Source organism: Musca domestica, unplaced genomic scaffold, assembly GCF_030504385.1.
Source record: "Musca domestica strain aabys unplaced genomic scaffold, Musca_domestica.polishedcontigs.V.1.1 3, whole genome shotgun sequence".
Taxonomy (NCBI): domain Eukaryota; kingdom Metazoa; phylum Arthropoda; class Insecta; order Diptera; family Muscidae; genus Musca; species Musca domestica.
Genome location: NW_026712299.1, coordinates 7,333,982 through 7,347,640, shown reverse-complemented (window position 1 = coordinate 7,347,640; position 13,659 = coordinate 7,333,982). Strand labels below are relative to the sequence as shown.

General features: G+C 36.7%; 1 protein-coding gene across 1 annotated transcript in view; it reads left to right on the top strand.

Moving 5' to 3' along the window:
* LOC101894472 (tyrosine-protein kinase Btk29A) overlaps window positions 1-13,659 on the top strand; it is a 347,714-nt gene that overhangs the window by 132,782 nt on the left and 201,273 nt on the right. The window contains exon 5 of the mRNA XM_059124741.1: window positions 5,254-5,400. Within this exon, the coding sequence (XP_058980724.1) occupies window positions 5,254-5,400 (147 nt within the window). The remainder of the gene's footprint in view (window positions 1-5,253; window positions 5,401-13,659) is intronic.

Below are 13,659 nucleotides of genomic sequence, written 5' to 3'. Positions count from 1 at the left end.
TTATCTGTCCTAACTTGCGAAACAAGTCAGTGATTCCTTACAATTTGCTATATCCAAATATTTTTCTCAACCAGAAACCACATCGCAATATTTATATCATATTAATTTAGGTCCGATACGAAATGGACAATATTGGTCTATTCCTTCGGAACCTACTCCAGATGGTCAGCAATTCGAATAATCATATCAGAAGTCAAAATATATTTAAATAATCGAACATTGGCTGAGGGTATACATCTGTCGGCAAAACCAAATTATACTTTTCTGCTTTTAATAATTAATTACGGTCTTCACTGCCTATTCGTAAATAAGGAACAATAGCACATAATCGGAAAAGGGAGTGCTGACACAGCCGTTGTAAAAAAACACCTCCTACAACCAAAGAATCTCGCACACACACGTAAACTGTATGTTTTGCCGTTCTTGCGGTTTTACACTTGTTTAAATAGTTGGTAATTTTCTAACGGTTATTATTAATAACTTGGGTTACCTGTCGCTCCCCCTCTCTTCTTAGGGTCTATCTAGGCATGAGAAAGAAAGTTTTTGGCCTTTATTTGCAGACATTGGGGTTTTGGTTGTGGGTTTTTTGGCGACTGGTTTGATTGGATGTTGCGTTGATTCTTGCTTTTCATTCTCTTTGAGTTAAGTAAAATTCATTTATGATTACAGGGAGGAGAATGAGGAGAAGGAGGTTAAGAAGTCGGGACGCCAACAGTGAGAATGAAGATTTCATGTTTGGGCAGAAGATATGTTCTCTTCCACCAGAGTGGAATCCACGTAATGTGCTATCTTGTGGTGTGGTGACTGCCAATACCTCTCTGCCTGCTGGTCTGCCTTGTGATGCTGGGGGAAGATGGTGTTGGCAACGACAATGGTGCCGTCGTCGTCGATTATGATTATGATGCTACCAATGTCGTGATCTTTTGACTCTTGATAATTTGAACTATTCGTTTACGAATTGACCCAATTTCTAATCCTGTAAATGTGTGTTTTTTTCTTCTTGGGTTGAGGTTTCAACTTAACCCCTCCCATGTCTTCTTGGATTGTCTTTTCACCCAAAACCTATTTTTTTTTTGGTTCTCATGGGTGTAGGCTGGCTGTCTTGATGGAGTTTTCTTGTGGTTCCTTTTGTCTTCTTTCTTCAACTTGCTTGTTTTCGTAACCTGCTCTCCCCCCTTTCTTCTAACAAATACTAGTTGGTGTTGAAGATTTTAATAGGAGTTTTATTTTCTATTATCTAATTCCAAATTGAAGACTGGTCATCTTTAACGATTATAGTTTACCGGTGTCGATTATAACTTTTTATGTTAGCACTTTCCTAAATCAGAATATGAATAATATTCTGATTTAGAAAAGTGCTAACATAAAAATTTGTAATCGACTCCGGGAGACTATAATCGCCAAAGGTGACCAGCCTTAAATGTGAATACGGACACCATTAAAACAGTAGGAAATAGATATGGGGCCATAAAAACTATTAGAATGATATTGAAAGATCTTTGTTTCAAAATCTCATGAAACTAGTCAAAAAGTATCAGTCGGTTTTGCCGACAGATGTATAGCCTCCGCCAATGTTTGATTATTTAAATATATTTTGACTTCTGTTATGATTATCCGAAATGTTTGACCCTCTATGGAGTAGGTTCCGAAGGAATGGGCCAATAGTCTCCATTTCGTGTCGCACCTAAATAAATAAACAAATATTGCGATGTGCCATCGGATAATATCGACATCGACTTCTTTCACTTTAAATGAGATATGTGATTATTTTTAAACAATATTGAAATGTGCGTGAGGTATCGGATACAGATACAAATATTGATATGGGCAAAATTACAAGAAAATCGAACATTCGTATGATAGAGAGCGCATCGATATACCACAGCATCACACAAGATCTGGCATTAGTAAAAATATTGGAAAGCGTGAAATTTGAAAAGAATTGGATGACTGTTTCGCATTTTTGAGCGTTTAAGTTTTTCCAAATATTGATCCCTTTGTGGATGAGGGAGGTACCCGAAGTAGTTGGCCGATATAACCCATCTTCACATCAGAATTTGTGTTAACACAAATATTGAAATGTGTGAAGTTTGAAAATGGTCGGAAGATAAATTCACGTTTTCGGACATTCAAAATTTTGACCCTTTGTGGGGGAGGTACCAGAAGGAGTTTACGGACATGCTCCATCTTCACATCAGCTCTAGTGGTTGTAAAAAGTATGGGATGTGTAAGATATGAAAAGAAACGGAAGCTCGTTTCGAATTTTATAATCGTTTCGGTTATTTAAAACTTTGACCTCTTATGAGGGAGGTACCAGAAGGAGTGGTCCGATCTCTATAATCGGTTTTTTTTTTTAATCAAAACTTTGACCTATGTGGGTGCGGTATCAGAAGAAATAGTCCGATCTCTACCATCTTTATAACAGATCTTGTATTGAGTCGGATGCTAATTTCCCGTTTTATGAGCTTCTTGGATATTCAAAATGTTCACCCTTTGTGGGGGAGGTATCAGAAGAAGTGGAACGATGTATTCCATCTTCACAGCAGATCTTGTGTTAGTAAAAAAAATTGGACGTGTGAAATATGAAGAGAACCGGATGCTTATTTCGGATTTTATAATCGTATAGGTTATTCAAAACTTTGAACCCCTGTGGTACCTACAAGGAGTGGACAGATATATTTCATCTTCACAGCAGATCTTGTTTTAGTAGAGGTACCAGAAGAAATGGTCCGATACCTCCCATCTTTATGACAGATATTGTGCTGATAGAAATATTGAGATGTGCCAGGTCTGAATGGAACCGGTTGGGGGGGGGGGAATACTTGATGGAGTGGACCGATATTATACATTTTCACACCTGACCTACCACTGATGCATATATTAGGATTTGCAAAGTTGGAGCAAATGGGGATTATACCCTTCTCTTTCTGTGCAATAAAATATTTTTTTTTTGTTTTTGAAAATATTGACCTTTTGTGGGGCAGGTACCAGAAGGAGTGGACCGATACTGCACATCTCCGAACTCGATGTACTTTTACAATAATTATACGATGTATCAAGTGTGGAGAGTTATTCGAGAGTTATCGTGCGCACCAGTCAGCCAGACAAACAGACAGACATCTTTTTGGTGACTCCAAATGTCCTGAAACGGATTTGGCCAAAGAGACCTAGGGTCTTAGACCGTTATTTGGAGGAGACACGTTTTTGCCGTATCAAGTGATATATACCCTCTCTAGCCATATGGCTGAGGGTATAAAAAGTCCATTGATTTCTCATAGAAAATCTGAAAAAAAATCTCTACAGATTTTCTCCTAGAAAATCTCCACAGATTTTCCTATAGAAACTCCACAGATTTTCTCATCTTGAAAATCTCCACAGATTTTCTCATCTTGAAAATCTTGAGATTTTCTGTAAGAGATTTTCCATGAGAAAATCTGTCAAGATTTTCTATCAGAAAATCTCCACAGATTTTCTTAGAAGATCTCTGTAGATTTTCTCATAGAAAATCTTCACAGATTTTCTCATCGAAAATCTCCACAGATTTTCTTATAGAAAATCTTCACAGGTTTTCTCATCGAAAATCTCCACAGTTTTTTTTTTATAGAAAATCGCTAGATTTTCCTATAGAAAAATCTTTGACAATTTTCTCATAGAAAATCTCAGTAGCTTTTCCTATAGAAAATCTCTGTAGATTTCCTATAGAAAATCTCTGTAGATTTTCCTATAGAAAACCTCTTTAGATTTTCCCATAGAAAATCTCTAGATTTTCCTATAGAACACCTCTAAATTTTCCTATAGAAAATCTCTCTAGATCTTCCTATAGAAAATCCCTCTAGATCTTCCTATAGAAAATCTATCTAGATTTTCCTATAGAAAATCTATCTAGATTTTCCTATAGAAAATCTCTAGATTTTCCTATAGAAAATCTATCTAGATTTCCTATAGAAAATCTATCTAGATTTTCCTATAGAAAATCGATCTAGATTTTCCTATAGAAAATCTATCTAGATTTTCCTATAGAAAATCTATCTAGATTTTCCTATAGAAAATCTCTACATTTTCCTATAGAAAATCTCTAGATTTTCCTATAGAAAATCTCCACAGATTTTTCCATAGAAAATCTCCACAGATTTTCCCATAGAAAATCTCCACAGATTTTCCCATAGAAAATCTCCACAGATTTTCCCATAGAAAATCTCCACAGATTTTCCCATAGAAAATCTCCACAGATTTTCCCATAGAAAATCTCCACAGATTTTCCCATAGAAAATCTCCACAGATTTTCCCATAGAAAATCTCCACAGATTTTCCTATAGAAAATCTCCACAGATTTTCCTATAGAAAATCTCCACAGATTTTCCTATAGAAAATCTCCACAGATTTTCCTATAGAAAATCTCCACAGATTTTCCCATAGAAAATCTCCACAGATTTTCCCATAGAAAATCTCCACAGATTTTCCTATAGAAAATCTCTCTAGATCTTCCTATAGAAAATCTCCATAGATTTTCCCAAAGAAAATCTTTAGATTTTCCCATAGAAATACTCTAGATTTTCCTATAGAAAATCTCCACAGATTTTCCTATAGGAAATATCTACATATTTTCTTATAGAAAATCTCTACATATTTTCCTATAGAAAATCTCTACATATTTTCCTATAGAAAATCTCCACAGATTTTCCTATAGAAAATCTCCACAGATTTTCCTATAAAAAATCTCCATAGATTTTCTCATCGAAAATCTCCCCAAATATTCTCATCGAAAATCCCGCCGGATTTTCTCATCGAAAATCTCCCCAGATTTTCTCATCGAAAATCTCCACAGATTTTCCTATAGAAAATCTCCACAGATTTTCCTATAGAAAATCTCCACAGATTTTCCTATAGAAAATCTCCACAGATTATCCTATAGAAAATCTCCACAGATTTTCCTATAGAAAATCTCCACAGATTTTCGTATAGAAAATCTCCGCATATTTTTCTATAGAAAATCTCTAGATTTTCCTATAGAAAATCTCTAGATTTTCCTATAGAAAATCTCTAGATTTTCCTATAGAAAATCTCTAGATTTTCCTATAGAAAATCTCCACAGATTTTCTTATAAAAAATCTCCATAGATTTTTCTATACAAAATCTCCATAGATTTTCCTATAGAAAATCTCCATAGATTTTCCTATAGAAAATCCCCTCCCTTAGAAAAATATATTTCTTCTCTCATTTATCCCAATATTGTGTTTTGTTGTCTCTTTCCAGTTTGCGAGGACACCAATACCCCCAAATCATATCGTTTTCATCCGGGTCTCTGGTCGGGTAAACGATGGTCCTGCTGTAAGGGTATCAGTCGTGCAACATTTGGCTGTCAGGCGGCAACACATTGGCGTGAAACCAACAATAATCCAAGTAAGTGAAACTTCTTAAAATTCCATTGACTTCAGAAGACACCACCCCAGTCGAAAAATGAAGAAAAAAAAAAAACAGAGAAAAAAGCTAAGATAACAAATTACCTTAAAACGTCAGCTATTAGTATTGCCGACAAAACGTCACACTCTTTAACTTATCCACCTGCCTGGCATGGCCTCTGTGTGTGTGAGGAACGTGTGAAACGAATTTGGAATACGTTTTTTTTCCGTTCACCATTTAGGCATTTATTAGAGTCATTGGTTGGACGTCTTCGCCGTGGTCGTCGTGTTCAGAAAATAAAGGAAACCTAATTAATACACAAAACTGCTGCTCCCTAGACAGGCAGGCAGGCTGCCTAGCTGCCTGACTGGGTGTTGCGCTGGAGTGCACTCCAGCGGTCTATTTGTTCTGCCCTGCCAGTTTCTTAAGCAGGAAATGCGTGCCATACATCACAATTTCGGTTCATCTTTTTCTTCGTTGTTGTAGTCCGGGATCCATCCATCTATTCTCCAGCCATGACGACTACGACAACGACGACGTGGATGATGGTGTTTAACTTTTGATGACTTTGTGCTACTCTATTCCGCTCCTTAACATCAAATCATCATTTGTTAGTGTCGTAATTCTTTTTTTGTTTTCTTTTCATTCTTTACTTTTCGATTTTCATTCCTTTCCACTTCATTTGGTTCTCCAGAATTTGTTATTATTCTTTTTTTCTCATTTAAAGTTTTTTTGTTTGTTTGTGACCTTCTTGGCCTTTCCATATTCTTTCAGGTTTCATCTTCTTCTTTTTTTCTATTCAAATGGAAAATGTTTTGTTTTTTTTTTTTTTTTGCCTTGAAAAGGGAACAACACATTGAGGAAAATTTATAACCGCAACAAATTCAAATTCATCTTCAGCTCCAGCTCCATAATAGAAAAAATGTAATTTCCATTATTTTTAGGTTCCTTGAGGTTTTGTTAAAAAAACTAGTAGTTGGTTTTGTTGTTATTTTTGTTAATAATTTTGGGTTTAACTGAAACTGACAAGAATTTATAAATAATTGGAGATTTTTTTACATATTAAAAAGGCGGATTTTAAGGAAAATGGGGACCAAATGTGTGGCCTCCCACATCGAAAACACTGGGTGGCAAAAAATCAATTTTTATACTCTCAGCCATATGGCTAAAGAGAGGGTATATATCATTTGATACGGCCAAAACGTGCCTCATCGAAATAAAGGTGTTAGACCCCAGGTCTCTTTTTGGACCAAAATCGTTTCAGGACATTTAGAGTCGATCTAGCCATGTCTGTCCGTTCGTTCGTCTGGCTGGTGCGTACGACAACTTTCGAAGGGAGTATCCGATTTCGTCCAAACCTGGTACATATTATTATTAATCTTAGATCGACTTCGGAGATGGGCAATATCGATACACTCCTTCTGGTACCTCCGCCACAAAATGTCAACATTTTAAAGACAATAATTTACTGCACAGAAAGAGAAAGGATAGCCCAATTTTGATCCAACTTTGCAAATGCTAATATTTTCATCAGTGCTAGGTCAGGTGCGAAAATGGACTATATCGGTCCACTCCATCAAGTACCTCCCCCACAAAGTGTCAACATTTTGAATAATTATAACTCTTATAAAATGGGATGTAAGAGTCCGAATGTCTTCAAATTACACACATCACAATATTTTTATTTACCCAAGACCAGGTGTGAAAATGGTTGAGATCGGTCCACTCCTTCTGGAACCTCCCTCACCAAAGGTCAAAATTTTAAATACTCCTGAAGCTCATAAAACACGAAATGAACATCCGATTCCATCCAGACTTGGCACACCTCAATAGTTTCATCAACACAAGATTTGCTATAAAGACGGAAAAAATCGGACTATTTCTTCTGGTACCTCCCTAACAAAGGGTTCAGGTTTTAAATAACAAAAACGATCATAAAATTCGAAATATGAATCCCTTTCTCTTTAAATTGCACACATCACAATATTTTTATTAACCCAAGGTCTGGTGTGAAGATGGGATATATCGATCCACTCCTTCTGGTACCTCCCCCACAAAGGGTCAAAATTTTGAGTATCCACAAAGCTCATAAAACGCGAAATTAGCATCCGATTCCATTTAGACTAGGCACATCTGTATATATATCCATCAACACAGGATCTGTTATAAAAACAGTAGAGATTGGACCATTCCTTCTGGTACCTCCCCCACAAAGAGTCAAAGTTTTGAATAACCTAAACGATTATAAAATCCGAAATAACCATCCGGTTCTCTTCAAATTACACAAATCAATTTTTTTTATTAACCCAAGGACTGATGTGAAGGCGAAATATATCGGTCCACTCCTCCCCCGCAAAGGGACAACATTTCGAACATCCATAAAGCTCATAAAACGGGAAAGTAAGTAGCCGATTGTATTCAGACTTGGTACTTCTAAATATTTCCATCAACACAAGATCTGTTATAAAGATGGTAAACATCGGGCCATTTCTTCTGGGACCTACCCACATAGGGCAAAAACAAAACGCTTAAAGAAAGCATCCAACTATCTTCACATTCCATACATCTAAATTTTTTTACTAACCCAGGATCTGTTGTGAAGATGATATATGTCTGTTAATCCCTTCTGGTACCTCACCCACAAAGGGTCACAATTTTTCAATACTTTTATCTGTCATAAAAAGTCAGATTGGATATAAATGCTCGACAGTCCAAAACTGGCACGTCGCAGTATTTATATCATATTTATCTAGTTCCTATACGAAATGGACAATATTGGTCCATTCCTTCGTAACCTACTCTATGGAGGGTCAACAATTTAAACAATCATAGTAGAAGTCAAAATATATTTAAACAATCGAACATTGACTGAGGGTATACATCTGTCGGCGAAACCGGCTGATACTTTTTATTTTGTTTTTTTTTTTTTGATTGGACCTGCATTGCCGTACTCTCTCATTACTTGGTAAGGTAAAAGTAAGTTGTTTTTTGCCTTGTAAAAGTTATGGAAATAAATTTTGCCATTTTTTAGCTTTCTGGTACTGCAGAATTATGCCATTTTTTATGTCTGCCTGTAAGGCATAGGGTAAAGGGTTGTCATTACACATAGGCTTACCAAATTTTGTTGTATATATTTATGGGGCGTTATGTTCCGAAGGACTAACTTTTATACCCCACACCACAAGTTGGTCAGGGTATTATGTCTTTGTGCATTTGTTTGTGAGGGGCAATAGGAAACCAAATAGACCCATAGTTCCTTTTGATAATCTGCATAGAAACACATTATGAGTCGATTTAAGCATGTCTGTCCATCCATCCATGTATTTTTGTAAACAAAGTACAGTTCGCATTTATTGCCCGATCCAGTCCAGATCCAATTTTGCACAAATCATTTGTTTGGCCCAAGGACGAACCCTATTGAAATTGGAGATAATCGGTCAAAGTTTAGATATAGCTCCCGTATATATCTTCGTCCGATTTGCCTTTTATTGTGCACCAAATGTGTAATATTAGTCCAAATAGTGTGGAATTTTGCACAAACGCCTTAATTAGTCCTGGAAATAAGCATGCCAAATTTGATCGAAATCGGTTCAGATATATGTAGCTATAGGCCCATATCTTGAGTTTATCCGATTTGTTATTTTTGTCCTTCGCAGCCGAAATATGCGCTCTGTAACAACGATATTTGGGAAAATATATCAAATGCAGCTCAGAAATACCTTTGTCCGATTTTGTCGAGATCGGTTCAGATTTGGCTCCCATAGCTCCCATATATACCTTCGTCCGATTTGCCTTTTATTGTGCACCAAATTTGTAATACTAGCCCTAATGGGATGGAATTTGGCACTTACGATCAAATTGAGCCTAGAAACCAGTATGTCAAATTTGGCGAAATTCGGTTCAGATATAGCTATAGCTCCCATATAATATATTGTTTATCCGATTTGTTATGTTTGTCTTCCGCAGCCATAATATGCCCTCCGTAATAATGTTATTCGAGGAAATATATCAATTAAAACTCCGAAATAGCTTTGCCAAATTTTATAGAGATCGGTTCCGATTATCCGATTTCAAGTTAGTAGACATTTAGTAGAAATCGAATCAGAGCAGGATATGCCTCTCATATATTAGTTCCTTTCGTCTTTAAATTGTAACTATAATCGCAGTTGGTATGATTTAATTCTCACAAATCCTCCCTAAAAACTTTTGTTTGTTATGTGAAGCTCGACTAAATATGCAAAGAGGTGTAGGGTATCAAAATTCTGGGATCCAAATTTTGTAACATTTTTTTATAATTTCCTTCCTACATTAGTTCTAGTTGTCATTCACTTTCGTCACACTATCATCCGAAAACTTTATTCCTTTGTTCACCCATCCCACATCCTCGCATACACATTAGCACAGCTTAAACAATATTATGTGTCATTTCCCTTTATTTGTCCTTTCACACGCTTCTGGGCGGAATTGTGTGAAGCATCCATCCTCTAGCCATCCATCAGACAAGCTCTACCGAGTGTGGGACATTTGTGGAACAACGAAACAGTAGCTGCCAAAAAACCGAAAAAAATCGGATACCTTTATTCCCCGGCAGCCAATGCCAAGCAATGATGCCCCCAGAGTTAAAACAAATATCCGCAAATATCCGAAACAGAGACAACAACAACAACAAATGGTTGCAAGCTTCGTGTTAATGCAACACGGGACATATATCACTTTGGTCATGCTTGCGGTGCCGGTGGTGGTGGCAGACACAAATGCAATTTCGATATGGTTGCGAATGTTGCGGTTACAATTCGAAAGAGAGGGAGAGAGGAGCAACAGATGGAGATGATGACTGCTGCTGCTGTTGCTACTGTGTACAGCGGTGGCAGCCTCCCCACAGATGATGGAATTGCCATTGCAGTTGGTTTTTCTTTTTTGGTCGTGGAGTTTTTATACCCTCCACCAAACTATGGAGGGTATATTAACTTTGTCATTCCGTTTGTAACTCCTCGTACCCCCTGCTCATGTCAGATCCAACAAAGTTCTTGATCAGCGTAAAATCTTTCGAACGAATTGAGATAGAAGGCTAACATTTTGCACACATGTTTTAATTTTCCAGTAGGCAGGTTAAGTTCGGGGCCATGTAGGTCTACGTTTTCATATAGCCCCCAAGGTATCTCCCAATATTCGGTATTTTGATGATTTTAGCGACATTATTAAGCGGAATGGTTTCAAATTTGGTATTTGAAGTTCGTAATGGATACTACAGCCTATGACAGAAAATTGTCTGTGCAGGTCCACGTCTTCGCATAGGCCCCATATAAAGGCACCTCCCGATATTCGGTATTTTGATGATTTTAGCGACATTATTCCCCGGAATTGTTTCAAATTAGGTATTTGAAGTTTGTAATGGATACTACAGCCTATGACAGAAAATTGTCTGTGCAGGTCCACGACTTCGTATGGCCGCCATATAAAGGTACTTCCCGATATTCGGTATTTTGATGATTTTAGCGACATTATTCCCCGGAATTGTTTCAAATTAGGTATTTGAGGTTCGAAATGGATACTATAGCCTAGAACAGAAAATTATCTGTGCAGGTCCACGACTCGTATGGCCGCCATATAAAGGTACCTCCCGATATTCGGTATTTTGATGATTTTAGCGACATTATTCCCCGGAATTGTTTCAAATTAGGTATTTGAAGTTCGAAATGGATACTACAGCCTAGGACAGTAAATTGTCTGAGCAGGTCCACGTCTTCGTATAGCCCCCATATAACGGTACCCTCCATTATTCGGTATTTTGATGATTTTAGCGTCATTATTCACCGGAATTGTTTAAAATTTGATATTAGAAGTTCGTAATGGATACTATAGCCTGTGACAGAAAATTGTCTGTGCAGATCCACGTCTTCGTATAGGCCCCATACATTAGTACCTCCCTATATTCGGTATTTTGATGATTTTAGCTACATTATTCACCGGAATTGTTTCAAATTAGGTACTTGAAGTTCGAAATGGATACTACAGCCTAAGACAGAAAATTGTCTGAACAGGTCCACGTCTTCGTATAGCCCCCCATATAAAGGTACCTCCCGATATTCGGTATTTTGATGCTTTTAGCTACATTATTCACCGGAATTGTTTCAAATTTGGTATTTGAAGTTCGTAATGGATACTTCAGCCTAGAACAGAAAATTGTCTGTGCAGGTCCACGTCTTCGTATAGGCCCCATATATCAGTACCTCCCTATTTTCGGTATTTTGACGAGTTTAAGTACAATACCCACCGATATTGTTTGAGATGTCATACTTAAACTTCGTAATGGATGCTACAGCCTCTGACAGAAAATTGTCTGGCTGGTCCAGGTCTTCGCACAGCTCCGATATAACGCTACCTGCCTATATACGATATTTTGATGATTTTAGCTACATTATTCACAGTATATATTTTAAGTTATTGAAATTGAATGTGACCAACAATGCCTTTGTAGGTCCACGTCATATAGACCTCAATAAAACGGCTATATTCGGTATTTTTAAAATTTAAACAGAATTTTTTAAGGATTTTATTGTTTGAATATTTCCAAATTCATTCCAAATGGTGGAGGGTATTCAAAGTTCGGCCCGGCCGAACATACTGTTTTTTATCTGGTTCTTTATTTTTTTTCTTTACCGTCTGTGGGTCTCAAAATTTATATCTTCACACTACCCACCCATTATTGTGTTGCTTCATTTGGGGCTCCTTTGACTTTTTGAAGATTACATCTTCTAGTTAAAGATCACATCCCAATCCAAAGCAATCCAATCATCCTCCTCATCATCAGCATCATTCATTGCTCTCCCTAGTTTTGTTTGACTTCTGTGGTGGTGCGTCAGGTATTATTTTTAAATTAGTTGCTGCCGTTTTTATAACTTTAGCCATTTCGTATTTTCCTCCTCCTTCAACGGCCGCAATTCTTCTTATTGGAAAGAGGTGTGGTTGCACACATGTATGGTTGTCTATGTCCGTATGGTAAATTAGTTGGGATTTGTTTGTAATTTATTGCAAATTGTTTTTCTTAGGTTCTGCTCGGCTTAGAACTTTTCATTATGACATTTAAAAGCTTGAGGACTAAGAAAAATTGCTTCTCAGCAATCAATCAAAGGATTAGACGGGTCCTTAGAAATTAAAAAGAAGCACTCAAATTCTTTTGGAATTCACATAAATTTGTCATGGGCTTAAGGGTTAGGAAATTATTTAGTTATGACTCATTTTCAAGCTTCATAGAGGGTCTACATTTTATTAGAGGGCAATCAGTTTATCTAAAGCTTCATAGAAATAGAAGACTAATGGGTTTTATTAAAAAAAAAAAAAAAAACAGACTAACTGACAATCAGCACCCAAACGAAACTTTTGGAGCTGGAGAATCTTAAAATTTTGAACGAAAAAATTAAATACTTTGGTTTCAGCAAACGTAATGAGCTAGAAATCTGATATTTAGAATAAGATTCGCTGATACTGCATTCAGCGACCAAAGAGTATTTGAAAATTCTCGGAAATTATGAAAAGTTCTAAATTGGTACTAAACTTCTAAAACGGTACCATTTGGTATTATGTGAAGGGTAGAGTTAAAATCTTAGTCGCTTGGTATGAGAATCAAGGTTGTAAAACAAATTTAATATATGGAGTAGATTTGTGGAAATATGTACTAAATGTACGAACTGCACTAAATGGTACTACTTTTAAAACACTTTGTTTTAGAATAAACGGATGAAGCTGAAATTTCGAAATTTTGTATGGGGGGTCCCTGTTGTGGTGGTATGTTTTTGATGTGTGTGGAAGTGTGTGTTACAAGTGCAAGAAAAGTACTAAATAGTACCATAATATGTACAATTTGGCAATGGGGGTACAGATAGTGTTTGAAATCAGAAATTTGGTATTTGAAATGCTATGCACGTGTCGCTTGGACATATGGATGTGGTTTTGGTAATATGTACCATAAATGTACGCAAAGTACTAAATAGTTCCTTATTTGGTATTGGGTGAAGGGATAGGGATAGAATTTTAGAATTTGATATTTAGATTACAGAAGGTATTTGTGATTGAGATTTGGCCAAGGGTTGGAAATACGTCCTATATTTGTACGAATGTATAGAGCTGGAATCCCAAAATTCCATGTTGAGGTCTCTGTTGGAAGCTGGTGTTGAGATCTGATGGTTGTTCTGCATATGCGTCCCATTTTTGTACGAAAAATACTAAATGATACTAAGATTGGTATTGGATGAAGGGAAA